The sequence below is a fragment of the Trifolium pratense genome, linkage group LG2 (genome assembly GCF_020283565.1).
Source record: "Trifolium pratense cultivar HEN17-A07 linkage group LG2, ARS_RC_1.1, whole genome shotgun sequence".
Classification (NCBI taxonomy): domain Eukaryota; kingdom Viridiplantae; phylum Streptophyta; class Magnoliopsida; order Fabales; family Fabaceae; genus Trifolium; species Trifolium pratense.
The window spans coordinates 5,711,292-5,729,501 of NC_060060.1; the positions used below are offsets into that span (position 1 = coordinate 5,711,292).

At 32.4% G+C, this 18,210-nt stretch overlaps 3 protein-coding genes across 3 annotated transcripts; 2 read left to right on the forward strand and 1 right to left on the reverse strand.

Annotated features, from left to right (window-relative positions):
* Positions 1 to 372: 372 nt before the first annotated feature.
* LOC123906552 (caltractin-like) lies at positions 373 to 4,355 on the forward strand. Its single transcript, XM_045956484.1, has 8 exons — positions 373 to 508; positions 2,019 to 2,075; positions 2,438 to 2,561; positions 2,648 to 2,684; positions 2,772 to 2,799; positions 3,239 to 3,391; positions 3,467 to 3,569; positions 4,160 to 4,355. The coding sequence occupies exons 2-8, from the start codon at positions 2,073 to 2,075 to the stop codon at positions 4,222 to 4,224; spliced, it is 513 nt and encodes a 170-aa protein (XP_045812440.1). The 5' UTR covers positions 373 to 508; positions 2,019 to 2,072; the 3' UTR covers positions 4,225 to 4,355.
* A 469-nt stretch (positions 4,356 to 4,824) lies between these two features.
* On the forward strand, positions 4,825 to 9,505 carry LOC123906553 (peptidyl-prolyl cis-trans isomerase CYP38, chloroplastic). Its single transcript, XM_045956485.1, has 7 exons — positions 4,825 to 5,200; positions 6,073 to 6,363; positions 6,579 to 6,778; positions 7,336 to 7,571; positions 8,092 to 8,234; positions 8,772 to 8,843; positions 8,975 to 9,505. Exons 1-7 carry the CDS (start codon positions 5,009 to 5,011, stop codon positions 9,200 to 9,202), a joined length of 1,362 nt encoding a protein of 453 aa, XP_045812441.1. The 5' UTR covers positions 4,825 to 5,008; the 3' UTR covers positions 9,203 to 9,505.
* A 1,910-nt stretch (positions 9,506 to 11,415) lies between these two features.
* On the reverse strand, positions 11,416 to 16,043 carry LOC123906554 (serine/threonine-protein kinase STY13). Its single transcript, XM_045956486.1, has 6 exons — positions 15,320 to 16,043; positions 13,794 to 13,915; positions 13,028 to 13,224; positions 12,753 to 12,927; positions 12,344 to 12,478; positions 11,416 to 11,974 (listed from the first exon to the last, which is right to left on the reverse strand). The coding sequence occupies exons 1-6, from the start codon at positions 15,612 to 15,614 to the stop codon at positions 11,768 to 11,770; spliced, it is 1,131 nt and encodes a 376-aa protein (XP_045812442.1). The 5' UTR covers positions 15,615 to 16,043; the 3' UTR covers positions 11,416 to 11,767.
* Between the last annotated feature and the right edge of the window lie 2,167 nt (positions 16,044 to 18,210).

The following is an 18,210-nucleotide window of genomic DNA, read 5'->3' on the forward strand; positions in this document are numbered from 1 at the left end:
CATCATATAACATAAACACACATTATTGAAGTTCAAAACATAGTCAAAATTACAATTTTTTGAAAATGTTGTATTTCAAAAATGATTTTTATGAAAATCTATTTGAAATAGCTTCAAAATTAAATGATTTTTCGAAATTTTGATATCCGAAAAAAATTTCAACAAAATGATCAAATACCTAAAATAACATTTTAAGAATAACTATTCAAACCAAATTTTTATTTGAAACTTTTATAAAAAAATTCTTTATAAATTTTTTTTACTCGAAATTATGTAACATTACAGGAATCTATTTTGAAAAAATCTATAACAAATACCCCCAATAAATTGATTATCTTTTTTTTTTTGACGCAATAAATTGATTATCTTGATAATCGCTTAATTTGCCCTTTTTACAAATCGTGATAATAAATTTGATCGAAAGTGTTTCTATCAAAAAAGATCGAAAGCGAATTCATTCTCTCCGGCGAAGCAACCATTATCTCCGGCGACGCAACCTTTATCTCCGGTAACCTTCTAATATTTCCTTCTGCTTTAATTTTCGATTGATATCATCTATGATTTTATTGCTTGGACTGTTAACTCGCTTATTCGATCTATGATTTGAATGCTATCATGTGTGATTCTTTGTTTCAGAATTTTCTTGTTAATGTGTATGTGTGTTGTGATTTTTGGTCTTTTTTTGTTCCTTGTGATTGTTCTTGTATTACATTTGAATGCTTTTGGTAATTTGCATCTATGAAATTTGATTTTGGCCCTGTTTGGATAAACTACTTAACTTTATTTGCAGCTTATAGCATAATTAAGTGCGCTTATCATGATAAGCTCTTTTGCATAAGCTATTTCTATAACAAAAGATAATAAATTGGAGTTTTTTTCATATAAGCTATGAACTATCTTTATAAGCTATCTTGAAGACTCATGAAAATAAGCTAGAAAAGCTTATGAACATGTCATAAGTTGTTTTCGTAAGTTCTCCCAAACAGTCTCACAAAACTTATGCAGTAGATAAACTCAAAGAAGCCAATTTAAACAGGCCATTGTATATTCAATTAAACATATTCTGTGTTTTGATTTTGCTGATATATATGTAGATGATCAGAAATATACTTCCAAATTTAGGGTTATGTGAAATTAGCAATTCAGCACAAACAACTTCATGTGGGATTTTAGCAACTTTTCAATGTTTTTTGCTACTCATTTTTCATGCACTACTCAATGGCTCTTAAGTGATTGTTGTAGCCCTTAAACATTTGGTGATCTTTAATAGTTTAGCGACTTAACAATGCTGATACTGCTTTATTGAATTTAGATTCAGAAACTCAGCTTTTTGTTATTATCAATCGAGCAAATGAGAGTTTAATGTTATGTAGTTACATTTGCAGTACTATGTTGTGTTTTAGAACCCATTCTTGTGGACATGATATTAATAAAACGGGAAATGAATCCTTTCACGCGAAAATATTGTACTAGTGATATCAGATTCTGATTCTCTAAGAGTGAACACAGTTTGAGTTCTGTGTGCTAGTTTCTCCACTTTCAATTCTCATAATATCGTGTTTATTGAAAAACTATTATCTCATTTGTTGCCATTTGTTTTAGCTTCTTACTACTTGATCTTTCTTGCTGATATATGCAATGCATGCATTGTTTAATCTCAAGAACTCAGTGGCACAAGTTGTCAAGTTTGTTGTATGTCAATTGTGAAATCTTTTTCTGGGAGTCATGCAATTAACTCTATATATTGCATTTGTATACACACTTCAAGTGTACTTTATAAATAATATCAGCTGACACTTCAAATATCATCTATACATAAGTCACGATGCTTTCGGCAAAAATCAGGATCTGATATCACTAGTATAGATTCATCTTCACCGTAAGTTTTAGGAGTGGCTAATGATGTTGAGATGTTTGATTTGATTATGCCTTTATTGAAAAGAAAGTTGTAATTTATCAATATCTTCTCTTCCTACTATGTTATTTCTTGAAACTGATAAGGTACTGTGTTTTTGTAGGTTTAATTTTGTTGACAATTGTGGTCGTGAATTGGTGCCCTTGTTCAAACAACAATGGTATGATCTTGATCCCTTTTTCTCTAATCGTTCCTTCAGCTCAACATTTCCCTTTCCAATTTGCTAACTAACTGTTAATCTTATCTACTACTTGATTCACTTGATTTTCTACGATATTCTCTATCAACATTTTTAATCTAATCTATTGTCTTACCTCGCTGAGTTTCTTTTTGCTTGTATTTCCTGTTGCACTTTTTATTTTTTAATTCTTTTTTTCATTATTAAATTTTGCAAATTATTACTTCTTTTCAATATATAAATGACTGTGTTCCCTTTATTTTGATTGTATCACATAAATGGTCGAGAACAAAAATTCATGAAACAATTATTGACTCTCTTTTGACGTGCAATTTCCTTATCAGTCATCTATACTTAAAGGGGAGTCGAGGAGGTTCAACAATAAACAAAGAGCACGACATCATTTGACACCACAGAAGAGACAGGAGATCAAGGAAGCTTTTGAGTTATTTGATACTGATGGCTCAGGTTTTATAAATACACTTTACCATCAAAAGTGCAATGTAGTCAAATATTTTATTTCCCCTTTATGCTAATATTTTGATGATTCTTAGGTACTATTGATGCTAAGGAGTTGAATGTTGCCATGAGGTATTGTTGTTATTCATACGTTAAAAATGTTTGTCATATTAATTAATTGGCTATGGTGTTTACATAACATATATCTTATCTTTGCAGGGCCCTTGGATTTGAGATGACGGAAGAGGTATATTATATATATAATATCCAAGTACTTTCATTCAATTTTCTTACGATTGAGCAGAGTTTGCAAGTTAAAATTATTTCTGTCATTGATTGTTGCCAACTTGCCAAGGAAAATAATTCCCAGTCTCTTAGTAAATATCACGATAAACTGAGCCAATTCTCTCTCTCTCTCTCTCTCTCTCTCTCTCTCTCTCTCTCTCTCTCTCCATGTGTGTGTGTCATAATTGAAGCTTAACTTCCCCTACCCTTCCTCTTTTATTGTTTTAACATTTAGCTGTGGTTCTTCTCTATTTATTCAGATATAGGGATTCAGTGGTTACTGAAATGTGATCGTAAAATAGCAATGAATTATGTACAACATTGTTGGGATTTTGTGATGTCATTCTTTGTTAGAGTTCTATATGCATTTCTCTAATAGATAATCCACCGTGGTGTTTCAGCAAATTGAGCAAATGATAGCAGATGTGGACAAGGATGGGAGTGGAGCGATCGACTATGATGAATTTGAGCACATGATGACAGCCAAAATAGGAGAAAGGGACACTAAAGAGGAGCTCATGAAAGCTTTCCATATTATTGATCAAGACAAAAATGTGAAGATCTTCACTGCTATACATCATTAAACTGCTTTTTCTTGATTCTCATTGCATATCTGTGGTCATTTGCAGGGTAAGATATCTACAACAGACATCAAGCGCATTGCAAAAGAGCTCGGTGAAAATTTTACTGATAGAGAGATTCAGGAGATGGTTGATGAAGCAGACCAAAATCGTAAGTTATCGCAGTTATATCCTCTCTAACTGTCTAATTTTTCAGTAAAACTTTTACATCTCTCACAGTGTATTTGTATTAATTGCATTCTATGGTGAACTGGGTGGAGATATTTGTGCTTAGGTTATGCCGACTTTGTGTTGTCTGTATATGAAAATAGTATCATTACTCTGAGCTTCGAATGTGTGGTTTTCTGAATTGAAAATAAACTATGCACACTGATGTTGTTTTAGTTTCATGTGCTTGAAGTTTCTTTTCCATAATTAGTTTTTTTATAGCAGAGTCGTTGTGTGGGAAATAGTGTTTCTTTTTTGCCTTCTGGCTCTTGTTTATTTGAAATGATATCTTTTTATTGGTTCCTTTCCTCCATTTAATTTAAGGATTTACACTAATAATGAATGGCAGAAAACTGAGTTATGAAATGTGTTAAGGGAGCAATATAAAACTTTGTATTGTTTTTAACTGTAGATTTAATAACTAATTCTGATTTTCTCATATTTTTTGCAATGATACATGTTTAATTCTTTGTAATTTCTTCCTATGTTTGTGAGATATTTTTAACGCAACATTTTCGGTTTTACAACATGCAGATGATCGAGAGGTTGATCCAGAGGAGTTTATCATGATGATGAACAGAACAAGCTTCCGTCACTAGTCATGTATATCTACATGGAGTAGTTAACTTTATTTGGCTTGACTATATATATACAAAAATCAGATGAAGTTGTAATTTAAATTCTATGTTTTGAGTTATTATAAAATTAAATTATGATTTTTACCGTTCAATCTTGATCGAATAGCACGGAATGCACAGAATCCAAATGTTTTTGCATCAAACACAAGATATCAAGATGTCAGGACCACTTAGTGTGGAAACACTTGCTTATGATGGTTGTGTAGCAAATCATACATGATTAATAACATTTCTGGAAGTAACCATTGAGTAAACAATTGATACATAGACAAATTGAGTAAACAATCAAATTCGTTTATATATTTTAACAACTTACTCACAATTTGGTTTCTAACTTTATTTATTCGGCCTCACTCGATGTAATTGACCAACTAACGGTTGATAGTTCTTAACGTATTTTAAGAACTAATATTCGTAAAATTTGACAAAGTCAAAGACATTTTTAAAATATTCATGATATTTTAGATTATTTGAGAGCGGTTACAAAGTTAGAGACGAATTTAGTAGTTTACCAGTATACATTATTAAGTGGTCCCAATGTTATGTTATCTTATCTAGAGTATCAAGATGAATGGATGAAGACATTCCCACCAATGTTATTATTATGTCCTCTTTTACAAAACAAACACATAAACCTCAACTTTGCTCAAAACCTTATCTATCTATCTATTCCATGTTGTAACTTACACTTCCACTGTCTGTCTCTTTCTTCTAATTGTCACTTGAGATTTGTTCTCTGATTTCAATGGCATCATCCATCATCTCTTGTCACTACTGTTCCAACTTTGCCACTACCCCCATTTTGTTTCACTCCAATAATCACTCTAAACGTCTTAAAAATCCATTTTCTCATACCAATGTTGGACTTCGAAGTTTCACTACTCGTTGCTCTTACCAACCACCACCAACCCATCATTCTCAATTTGATCACAAACATGTAAGTTTCTTAAAAATTTGTTCTTTTTTAATGTAACACATGTTATTTCATTGGTATATAGATTGTGTAAGTGAAAGATGTTGTTTTTATGAACAAATTTGATTTTGTATTTCTGAATTTTTATAACATGTAATTATGAAGATGAAATTTTGTTTAATGTCTTTATCTTGTTCATAATGGATGTTTGGAAGATGAAATTTTGTATTTTTAATGTTTTTTTTTTCTTCATTTCAATTTAATGTTCATGCACAATTAGTTTATTCCAGCCTAGATTTGAAAGCATTGTAAGTATTTGTAAGCAAACTAATAAGAAACTACTAATGACTTTTTTTGCCCTTATGAATTATGATTATTGATTAGTTGCTCAATCTCCAATAGTAATTGTAATAAATACTGAATAGTTGCTTTCTGTGAAGCATAGATATGGACATTGACGTGTGTCCGACAGTGATAATAATTTGAGAAAAATGACATTATTCAATGTAATATGTCTTGGTGTTTGACACCAATGCATGTTCGACACTGGAGTACGCCTAATCCGGAGAGTGTCTGTGCTCCATAGGTCGCATTGTGTTTTTCTAAGTTGTTAAGTGTCGATGATATGTTAGCTCAACTCAGTAATAAGAGTTTACTTTGTAACTTTAAGAGAACGAATTCAACTCTCCTTGGAAATAGTCGTAAAATGACCATTACTGCCAATTTAGTAAATTTTACACATTTGTTGTTTTTTCTTTTCATTTTAATTAGAAGCATTTCATCTACTTGATTGTTATTCTTTACCTTGTTTTCTTATGTTTATATGAGGCTTGAGATTAGATTACTGCTACATATGATTCGAGTCATGAAGCTAATTGTGTTAAATTTTGGTGCAGAAAGAAAAGTCATTTTGTTTCAAGCAATGTGCGATATCTATAGCACTTGCAGTTGGGTTAATAACGGGAGTTCCTACATTGGGGCAGCCGAACAATGCACATGCAGCTAACTCTGTGTTATCTGATCTATCTGTATTGATATCTGGACCGCCAATTAAAGACCCTGGGGCATTGTTGAGATATGCTCTTCCTATTGACAATAAGGCGATTAGAGAAGTTCAAAAACCACTTGAAGATATTACAGAGTCTCTCAAAATTTCTGGAACCAAGGCACTCGACTCTGTCGAAAGAGTAAGACTCTTATTCTGTTACCTGGAGGTTTTAGATTTTCAATGCATCCATAGACAATTGTAACCTTAAGGGACAGAGTTCAAGTTCCTTCATAGACAATTGTAAAATGATTATTAGTGCCACAAACATTTCCCATGCAGATTGTATATGATCTTTTTTCTTAATTTTCCTCCCTTCATAAGGTTTGAAACTGAGTTATTTTACATGCGATGCAGAATTTGAGACAGGCATCTCGAGCTCTCAAGCAAGGGAGGACTTTAATTGAATCTGGTTTAGCTGAATCAAAGAAAGAACATGGAGTCGAATTGCTTAATAAGCTGGAAGCTGGTATTGATGAGTTTGAACTGATACTACAAGATAGGAATCGAGTCGCTGTTGGACCAAAACAGAAAGAACTTCTTCAATATGTTGGAGGGTGAGTATCTCTTGATTACTAAATCACTTACATAAACTGTATAAAGACCCTATCTTTCCATTGATGTTCTCACTGAGAATAAGATGGTTTTTTCTCTCGAGGAAATAAGAGACGGTTTTGTACTATTCTAATCTATCAATGTTACCGCAATCATTAATTGTACTATAGGCGTCAGCATAAAGATAAATTTATCAGACCAAGTCACTAAACCTTGACTAAACATCTACCTAGTCAACTGGCTAGGCCATTGGTCCAATTGGTGGATCACCAGTTGATTTGTTATGGTTATCACAACCAACTGGGCCGAAAATCATAATGTCAGACTAACTATGCGGCAAGTGATAACATTTAGTAAATCAGCCGATGAAAAACATTCATTTTGACAACATGGTCTGTTTGTGGCCTCTGGATCACTGGTTTAACGAACCGACAAAAACAACAATCCTCCTTCTAACAATAGAAGATTGAGGAATTAATCTTTCTGAGAAAGATTTTTCTCATATATAACCTTTGATTGACTGCAGCTGAGATGTTCCTGGGGCATTGCATTTCTGCAGTATTGAAGAAGACATGGTTGATGGATTTCCATATGAAGTGCCTGAGGAATACCGAAACTTGCCTTTATTGAAGGGGAGAGCAGCTGTAGATATGAAGGTCAAGATTAAAGACAATCCAAACTTGGAGGAATGTGTTTTCCACATAGTTCTTGATGGTTATAATGCCCCTGTAACTGCTGGAAATTTCGTTGACTTGGTAGAAAGACACTTTTATGATGGCATGGAGATTCAGAGAGGTAATAAATTCGATATTTAGTAGATGTGTTTTTTTTTTTTACTCCTGATTTATCTTATAGTTGTAGATGGTTTGGTAAAGAATGTTTTAGATCTTCTACAACTATATTTTGGAATAAATTTGTGTTGTTTCGATAAACAACTTAATTAAGTGTTTATAGCATAAGGGCTTATCATATAAGTGCTTATGTATAAGCTAATTTTTATAACAAAAGATAAAATAAATCAAACTGTTTTCACAAAAGCTATACTAGATACCTTGGAAATAAGCTAAAAACTTACAGAGATGTTATAAGTTGTTTCCCTAAACTCTCTCAAATGGTCTCACAAGTGCTTATGCCAGTAGATAAGTCAATACAAACAGGCCCTAGATAATTAATACTCCATTTCTTTGTGATCGAAACTGCATTATCTTGTACCATTATTGAAATATGTAATTTTTTATATGGATATCCAAAATAGGTTCTCTAGTTATATACATTTCACTAAAATAGTTGTTTTGTTTTCATCTTTTTTATGCAGCGGATGGATTTGTTGTCCAAACTGGTGACCCTGAAGGTCCTGCTGAAGGTTTTATTGATCCAAGTACAGAGAAAACAAGGACTATACCATTAGAACTTATGGTAGAAGGAGAAAAGGCACCTGTTTATGGTGAAACTCTAGAGGTAATCCTCATTGTTTATCACTCTAGAGAAATACATATTTTCGTATATTTGCATTTAGCTGTGCCAACAGTGAGCTAAGTGTATGTGAGTCAGTGAATTATGAGAATGGTAAGATATCACATCTAGAGAATTATTGTCAATGTAAAAAAGTTTTACACTATGTGCTCTTTTCAAAATGTAGATATTGTAGGAATTAATCTAACATATTGACATAATGGTAAGATATGATTAGATGCATGTTTAAAACTTTTTTACATTGACAGTGCATACTAATTAAATTCATATGTATATACACCATGAAAAGAGCACATAGCCTAAGACTTATAAGTTGATATCTTTTAGAAGAATTCTTATTTGCTCCAAGAAATTTCATTTTTTACCAATCTTTTTCTTACCTATTGAGGTCTATATCTTCAATCAATGTATGATCAGAAGAAATAAGTGTTACACTGCTATAAGTTTCTTGCATGAAGTGTCACTTTATTTTACATTTTCAAACCTTGTTTCTTGTTTGTTGACAATAACCTATTTGGAAAGGAGCTTGGTCTATACAAGGCTCAAACAAAGCTTCCGTTTAATGCGTTTGGAACAATGGCAATGGCAAGAGATGTAAGAATCTATTCTTTGACATAGTCATTCTTTAAGAATCCTAATCACCTTTCTTTCTTTTTAAAGCCTGTTGATTACAGATTATGTGAGTAAATATACCCTTAATTTACTCCTTTTATGTTGTTGATTAGGAATTTGAGGACAACTCCGGTTCTAGCCAAGTATTTTGGCTATTGAAAGAAAGTGAGCTAACTCCGAGCAATGCCAATATATTGGATGGTAGATATGCAGTTTTTGGCTATGTAACTCAAAATGAAGATTTCTTAGCAGACCTTAAGGTTGGTGATGTCATAGAATCTATTCAAGTTGTTTCCGGTTTAGATAATTTGGTGAATCCAAGTTACAAGATTGCCGGTTAACGATCTCTATGTTCTCATGCTATTAAATACCGTGCACGAGTGTCCATCGACACTTGCTTCAACTTTCAAGGCTATTGGAGAAACCACGATTGTTATCAGAATCTAGCATTGAGTTAAACAGCTTGAGATATATTCTGTTTTTATAAAACTGAATTGAAAACGGCTTGTAGCTTTTATTCAATCAATTCGTCATTGAAATTATGAGTTATGACTGTTGTATGAGGAAATTGTATGTAGGTCATGCATGTACTGGACCTATTCATATGAGAAGATAGAATATATATGTTGTTTGTTTATTGTCTACTTAGATTACCTAAGAAAATAACTATTTCACTCATTACTGAAACATGGCTAGTCTAAAATTTATGCCATATCCATACTCATATCTGATATATCGTCGGTACTCAGTATGTATTACTGAGTACCGAAAATTATTTTTAAAATAAAAAATCGAGTACTTCATTTTAGTACATGCGAGTATTTTTGGATACATACCAGATTGTATGTACTTGCACCTAGTTCTGTTAGTATACTGTGCAACATAGCTCATTACCAAGTAAGCGCATGATCAAAATTCTAACAGTACTGTTAAAAAAAAAGCAGTCCTTGAGTTGGAGAAAGGATTGTCTCAAGTTGAAAAAAAATTGAGGAAATAATGTTGGTATTTGGATCATTGGATTGTAAATATAAAACAATATTTAAATCTAAAAGAAATAGACTAAAGTTGATTGATGGTTGAGATGTAAAAATTGAGGAAAATTGAGAGAAAAAAATTGAGAGGATCCTTTCTCCTTGAGTTGATTGTCATTGTGGCCATTAGCATGACGGTATTTTTTATGTCTCCACAACATGACCGCGATTAAATCAATTGTATTTGATTGCAGTTATCCGCAAAGGTACTTTAGCTCTAATGTAAGAGTAGTTAGTTTATGTTTGCTGTTTTTTTTTTTTTTTTGACGAAAAGGTGCTTATACTATAGCATCATGTTTATGGGCAACCTCATTTGCCTGTCTTCGCACAAACTCTACACTTGAGTTTCTATAATAGTTGGAAAAAATGGATTTACAATGCTCAACAATCACCCGAAACTCTGTGAAGTCGCATTTTGAGGAATGAAAACTATCAATCACTCTTTTCGAATCCAAGTCGAATTCCACATGGCCTAAGTTAAGCTCATGAAGTATTTGGATGCAAAGAAACAATCAAATTTGGAATAATATTACTGATGCTCAGAGTTTTGTTTTCTCTCGTGCTAATAATATGTTGCAAGAATGGAACGCAGTCCGAAATGTTGCTGCTCCACCAGCTTCAAACCAACAACCTGATGCAACTTGTACTTGGCGAAAACCGCCAGCTGGACATGTCAAATGTAATGTCGATGCTTCTTTTCCGTCTCATAATAATAAAGTTGGCATTGACATATGTATTAGAGATGATCAGGGTGCTTTTATTTTAGCTAAGACTGAATGGTTTTCAAGAGTGAAATGCATATTGGTGAAGCACTTGGACTTCTTGCGGCACTTAATTGACGTAGCATTTGAAATACTACTGTTGAAGCATCATTTTCATTATTAATGACATAAGAAACAACCTGAAAAAAAGAAGTCATACTCCAACCTGTTGAAGAGCACATGTAAGTTGTCCTCTTCCTCAATATTACAAAGAGCACACAAACATGTTTGCTGTTATATGCATGCATATTAAAGGTTCACTTTCAGAAATATTAAAATGAAAAGAAAAGCATCCTCATATGGTGGTGGATATGCACCATTCAAGTTCAATCTCTTGTGCAAGAATATACAAATCTTTATGTAAATATGCAAATACCTTTCTACCCTTTAATTTCAAATATTAGGTGAAGCTTTTCCCTTTGCTTATATTTATACCATTTTCAACATCCCCTAAGGTTAGTAGCTTCAACCAGCTTCTACCAAAATGATCTTTATTTGCAGAGGTAGCAAATAAGTTGAAGATATCATTTAACAAATTTTGCATCTATTTTTACCGTATACACGAAATTTGGAGTTAGGCCTATCTCAATTTAAAAACTAACTTGAGAGGAAGACTGTACAAACGTTGCAAAGACTAAGTGTCAAATTGTATACTTATTTCAAATGTTATATTATAGGTCATGTATTTTAGTTGGTGTGCAATGTGTGTGAGTGTTGTAAACTCTGGAATATCGAGTTCGATTCATACTCATAAAATATAGATCACATCAAATGGAACCATGAGGACCTTGATATTAGTGTTGGTACAATCCATGCTACTACTATCAAGTGCTACATCTTACATAGAGAAACATATTATAAAAATGGTTGGAATGAAAATGAGGAGTACAAATTAGCTTTACAAAAATTATAGCCTAACAAAGTAATTGTAGAGCTCTTCATTAACTATGCTTTTCATCTCTTTTTTTATGTCTTCTTTTCTTCTCTATTCTTCCTCCAATGAAATAAAATACAAACTGATTTTCCAGAATATCGTGTAACGAACATCTCTGAGTAAATAGACATTTTAGTCCTTGAGGTAGAGAATGGATTTCCCTTGATAGTGAAAAATCTTTCAAGGTCCTCTATACCTGCGGAAACATAAACAACTTTGTGGCTGATCAAGAGGGATCATACCTCCGCCCTTTGAAGTGTCTATGGCTTCCAACATGGTGACAACTTCATCCATCTCAGGTCTCTTATCAGGATTAGCATCCCAGCATCTTTTCATCACATTTGCGAGAGAACTTGGACAACATCGCGGAATCTCTGGCCTTAGATTCTGCAGTAAAAACAGCCATTTTGGATTTATCAACGCTAAGCTTTGACATCATTGTATTTGAATAAGACCTAAGGCCCGTTTACTTTCACTGTTTCCTGTTTTTCATTTCTAAAATAAATAAAGGCTTATGAAAACATGTTTGGCCGATTGTGTCGCCATAAAATAGTCCTCGCAATACTAAGTACTTGGCAAACAAATTATGAACTACACCTGGTAATAATATTTCAAGGACCAAGGAATGTCATTCCCGAGAACGTGATTTTATAACTTGAAATAAATACACCCTAATAGTTTTTCGTGTAGGTTTCCAATTTCTACTGAATATGTGTTAATTTATGATGCTAAAGCCGCTTAATGTATTGCATTTACCTGTCGTACAACAGCTGATGTTACTTCTGAGAAACTAAGATCAGGATATGGCATGTCACAGCAGTATATCTCCCATAAGCATATGCCAAAACTATACACATCGCATTTTCTATTGTATGCACTTCCATTTAGAACCTGCCATATTTCTTCAGGTAAGCTTAATAGACAAAATCTCGATGATCCGAAGCAACTTAATAAACAAAACAGGAACCACTTAATATTTATACAAAATTAAACTAAACGATTCCAAAATAAGCAACATCTATGTCTGCGCAACTGTGATCAAGGCCACACCAACTTATTTGACCGCGACTCTAATATCTACGACTGCGACGCAGGTATGACCTCACAGGACAATATCAATGCACACGAGAGAGAGATACTTTCGATGGAAAAAAAATGAATGTACCTCAGGAGCCATATAACCAAGCGTTCCAGTTTCACCAGTCATGTCGTGAGGATTTGAAGCTTCGATACGAGCTACTCCAAAATCAGCGATTTTCAACGTTCGTGTCTTGTCTAGAAGCATATTTTCTGTTTTAACATCTCTGTGGACAATTTTCTTCATGTGGAGATAGCTCAACCTATATAGAGTAAAAAAATGAAAAGTTCTTAGGATTATAGAAAGAAAATTTATCATTTTAATAAAACTTATATGACATAGATTAGGCATATGGATTGGACCCTCTTGCAAGGTCAAGAGCTAGTTGAACAACCACTTTAAAAGCCAGCTTCCTTCTTCGATTTTTAATTAGATACGACTTCAAAGCACCACCAGGACAATACTCTACGACAACACAACATAGATTACTCGGCATGCCTATATGACCGTTTTCCGTTTGTATCTGTAGGTCTGATGTTCCCATTGTTGCACCAAGAAACTGCAAAAATGACTTTGACATTAAGTGCAAATAACAAAACTCGAACATGAATGTTTGAACCTAAAGAAAAAGTCAATACAAGCAATTTCACATGGTATGATATCACGTGAATACTATGAAGGTGTCGTTAACTCTTCATAGTATTTTCATTTTTATTGCTATTAGTCTTTAAATGGTTTCATTTGTTGCTTATTAGTTATTGAATTTAACTAATGTGTTTATGCTCTCATTTTCATGTTAACTGAGCTTTTTTTATAGTTTTGTTCTGTTTCTATCACCTAGCGAAGCAAGTGGATCGCCTAGCGAGAAGCAGCATTTCAACGGTGCAGAACAATCTAAACTTCACACAATATTTTTGGCCATAAATGTTAGATTCATAGTAGCAAATGAAGGACATAAACCAGCCATAATACGCTTATTCACAATATCTTCAACAATGCAAGATTAAGGAAAAACATGGTTATCTTCAACAATATCTTCAACTTATCTCTTCCCCTTATATATATCGTTTTACGATTAAAAACGCGATTTGTCTACCATGATTTAACTCTAAAAAAACTAAATATTACCCTGGTTACATTAGGATGATCAAGCTTGTGCCAAACTGCAACTTCTTGTGTAAAAGCCGCTCGCAATGAAGCTATTTCCGCATCTGACCGATGTCCTTCTTCCCCCCAATCAAGAAGCTTAACTGCATAACCAAAATGAAAAGATAAGTTGCACAGTTAACGAGTTTAGCGTTCCATGAACCTTAAGACTTGAAATAATATTGCAACATGATCACATGTAATTAGCAGATAATAATTTTATTTTCAATTTTTTTATATTTTACCTTTTATTTTTATTTTCAATCCTTATACCACCTTATGGTAATAAAAATAAATCAGGTGTCTATCAGTAATAAACAAAAAACACATGAAAGTTTTTATTTTTTCTTTTGAAATAAAAAACACATGAAAGTTCAAAAAAGGAGAGAAGAATATAAAAGTTCATGGACACAACTGTTAAGTCAAGTGAATCTTGTGATTTCAAAGAAAGAAGAAGAAAAAGGCAAAGTACACACAATCTTGTGAATCACAGATTTTTGAAATCATGATCTACAAAGTTCCAATATTGTGGTCCACAATCGATAAAATAACCGAACTTTATCAATCTAAATGGTTCTTTAAAGAACTCGAGGAAATAAAATACAGCAAAATAACAGAAACTGTTGTTTTTTATTGTAAAAAAGGTAAAATCACAATAACAAGTACTTAACAAAGTTGAGGAAACTGCAAAACTTAACAATAAAAATCATTTTTAATTCAAATTAAACTCTTCATTATCCTTTGTTAAACTTTCAAATAAAGCTAAGACCTTTAACAAATAGGAGTTAGTTACATAAAATTCTACATGAATCACTTTTCTATATGGAGATTTGAGCAACATCAAAAAATTTCACTCTCATTTGACTACGATTTTCGGCACTATCAAGAATCGCAACGTACAAGTCTACAACTTCAAACATGTATATCTTGGAATATTAGCAATTTAGCATTTACATTGGCTTGGCACCTCATGTACTTACTACACATTTCATGACAAAGGGACACCAACAAACAAGTACATGAGCTTTTCAAGAATAAGATCACCCCTTGCATATATGTATGTGATGATGTTAAACAAAATGGTATAAGAAATTAATTAAAACACACACACAAACGATTGGATATGACTCATAGTTTACTGATAAGTAGACAGGTCACTCGAGCTAGTGAGTATTTAATTAAACACAAGTTATAATCTATAAACCACAGCCACTATGCAGTTAGAGACATAGGCACAATTGGCCGAACTCCATAATCAAATCTCGTGTGTTCTTTGTTTACATTTTTTTCGTATATGTTAACTTTTGAACCGGAGTCGAGTCACTATTCCAAGTTCCAACACAAACATAAACACAGACAACAAGTGTGCATGTCTTTCTAGAAACATTTACATAAAAGAACATACATACATACATCATTAAAAAACAAAAACAAACAAAAAAAGTAGCAATGCCAAAATTAGAAAAGAAAGAATGCAATGCATGAAAGTGGTTAAAAGAAGAATATACCAGCAACATCTATGCCATCATAAACACCACGATGAACAGTACCAAAAGTACCCCTTGCAATAACAGTTTTGATAATAAGTTTTGAAGGATCAATCTCCCATTCTTGTCTATTTCTTGAAGTAGTATTAGAAGAAGATCTTCCAACTTCAACTTCACCAACACCTTCATCTTCTTTCTCCTTATTCTTCTTCTCCATAGTCCATGCTCTACTAAGATGTCTCTGTAATTGTTCATCTAAACTTTTCAGATCTATTTGATCTGCTCTCACATATCCACCACTCTCACTCTTCTTCATTTTTTCAACTCAACTCAACTCAAAATGTTTCAAAACAAAATTCACAAAAAAAAAAAACAACCCTTTAGTTTTTTTTTTCTACTAAAACTAGTTTGAAGCATTAAAAGTTTCAAACTTTGGAATCAAGTTTTTGTTTTGAGCAAATTTTCATTGGTGGGTCAGTTTTTGTTTTTTTGTTGCTAATACTATGTGCTGCATCTTTCTGGTGAAGAGTGAAGACATAAATATAATGGTGGCTGTGTTTAATAATAATGTAACATAAACAGAAACATAAATAAGTTGTTTTTTTCTTTTTTCAGTTTTGTGAATCTCTCTCTCAATCATCCATGTGGGCACATGGATTTTGCCTGAACACGACGTCTGTTTTTGAGCTACTTTTGTCTCAATTTATTGAAACCAAAGATCTCTCTCTTTTTACTATGTGGATATGCCTTATTGGAGGTTTGTTTGGTTGTATATATTTGGTGAGTAAATTTCGTCACTAACCAACCAAAATACATTAGCTCAAGGAATTAATTAGTTCATTCTAAAATGCAAATGTTAACATGTGCACCTAAGACACATGTTAAGAATATAAATATAGAAATATTTTCTCGAAACATGTGTATTATATCTTTTAAGCATTAAATTCGTTTATAATATTAAATACAAATTTCTAATTATAAAAACCTTAACATATGCCCTATATGCACATGTTAACAGCACCCTAAAATAAATTGTTTTAGAAAATTTGAATTTATTATGTACTAGTAATATTTATTACTACCGTTATCTTTAAGTATAAAATATTACTATTATCGGAGGACCGCGATTCGATCCCCCGCAACTGTGATCGGGAGGAGGCTGAAACCATTTGATGCCAGAACTGACCCCCAAACCAGATTCAACTGACGGTGAAAAACAAAAAAAAAATTACTACTACCATGTATAAGACTTTTTTGAGAATGTTTCTTGTTCAATTTTATAAGACGTTATTCCAATTTTGGATCATATTTATTATTTCTTTACCTATATACACCCTTAATTATTTTACTTCTTTTTCTACAACTTATAATAAATACTATGATAAATCATACGCTGTAAACAAATTCTCTCTCTTAAAAGATAAAGTTGTAAGAACAACATCACTATGGTCACGTCCATCCATGGCAATACTATGGTCAATGGATAGGTGGATTCTAACGTCACTTAGGATTGTGCAATGCCTATCTTGCAGAGTTCTGAGGTGTTCTTGATGGACTTAGGCTTACGCGGGAACGTGGTATCACAAAGTTAAGGTGGAAGTGGATTCTAGAGTTGTGGTCCATACATTAAATAATTCTAATATTGGAAGCACCGTTGGATGAAGATTTATTTGGGAGATTCGTAATCTACTAGCTTTGGATCAGGAGATTAGAATTTATCACTCATATCGTGAAGCAAATGCATGTGCGAATGCTCTTGCCAACATAGGATGTTGATCATGGACCTGGACTTAGTGTTTATGAACAATGTCTGGCTAGTTTGAGTAGTTTATTGCTTATGTATATAATTCGAATTATTACCCCTAGAATCATCTTTGTTTAATTTCTTTTCTTCAGTTTAGGCCCTTTTGTAAAAAAAAAAAACATCACTATTAATAAATTTATTAATACTATTAATTTTCTTAATCTCATAGTTTAAACAACAATGTCTTATATTTAGAGATGGACTAGTATGTTTCCTCTCTATTTTTGTCTCCTTTTTCTTGATTTCTTTTATGGGATTCACGGTTGTTGTACCTTTTTCATTTCATTAATAAGTTGATCATATACAAATGGTTTTCTTAAAAAAAAAAGTACCACTTATTAATTAGCCACAAAGAAAAATGTGTGACTTTGTAATCATGTTTACAGAATTGGATAAAATAGTCACACTGATCAGATGATTCTCACATATCACTAAATCATGGTTTAATTTATTATTTTAGCAAAGTTCATAGTATCTTACAATTAATTAATACTCACTTTGACCATCATTTACCGACATAGTAACAGAACAAAACTTATATTATTATTTTTACACTCAATATTTTACTATTCTATTTTATAGGATATATATGAACCATGGAGTTTTTTATTAGAACTTCTTCCCAGTCTTTTATGATTTAGAAGCTCAATATTGTTAGAGTCAATTAGTTTGACTCAATTTATAATAGATTAAGGGGTTCTACAATCATGTATGATTTAAAAAAGAATATAGGAAAAAGTTATATTTATTGTTTTCTTTAGCCATTTATATCTACGAACCAAACTCAATAGTATTGTACGTGAGAGGTGTGTTAAGAAGTCCAACATTATATGTGAGTTGGGCTGAACAAAGATTTATAACTAAGAGACAATCTTCACTTTTACAAGTCGATTTTATAAAATTGAATTAGACCCGCAACTATAAATTCTAAGACTAACTAACTTTTTTTTTTTTTTTACAAACTAACATGATATGTCTTAAATAAAAAAGAGAAGAGAATTATAATGGATTAGGTTAGTGATAGAGAAAGGAGATATATTTACTCTAAAATTTAATTAAACTCTTTATTATTTTATTATGTAAAGTTTTGGTTGCAACTTGAAATGAA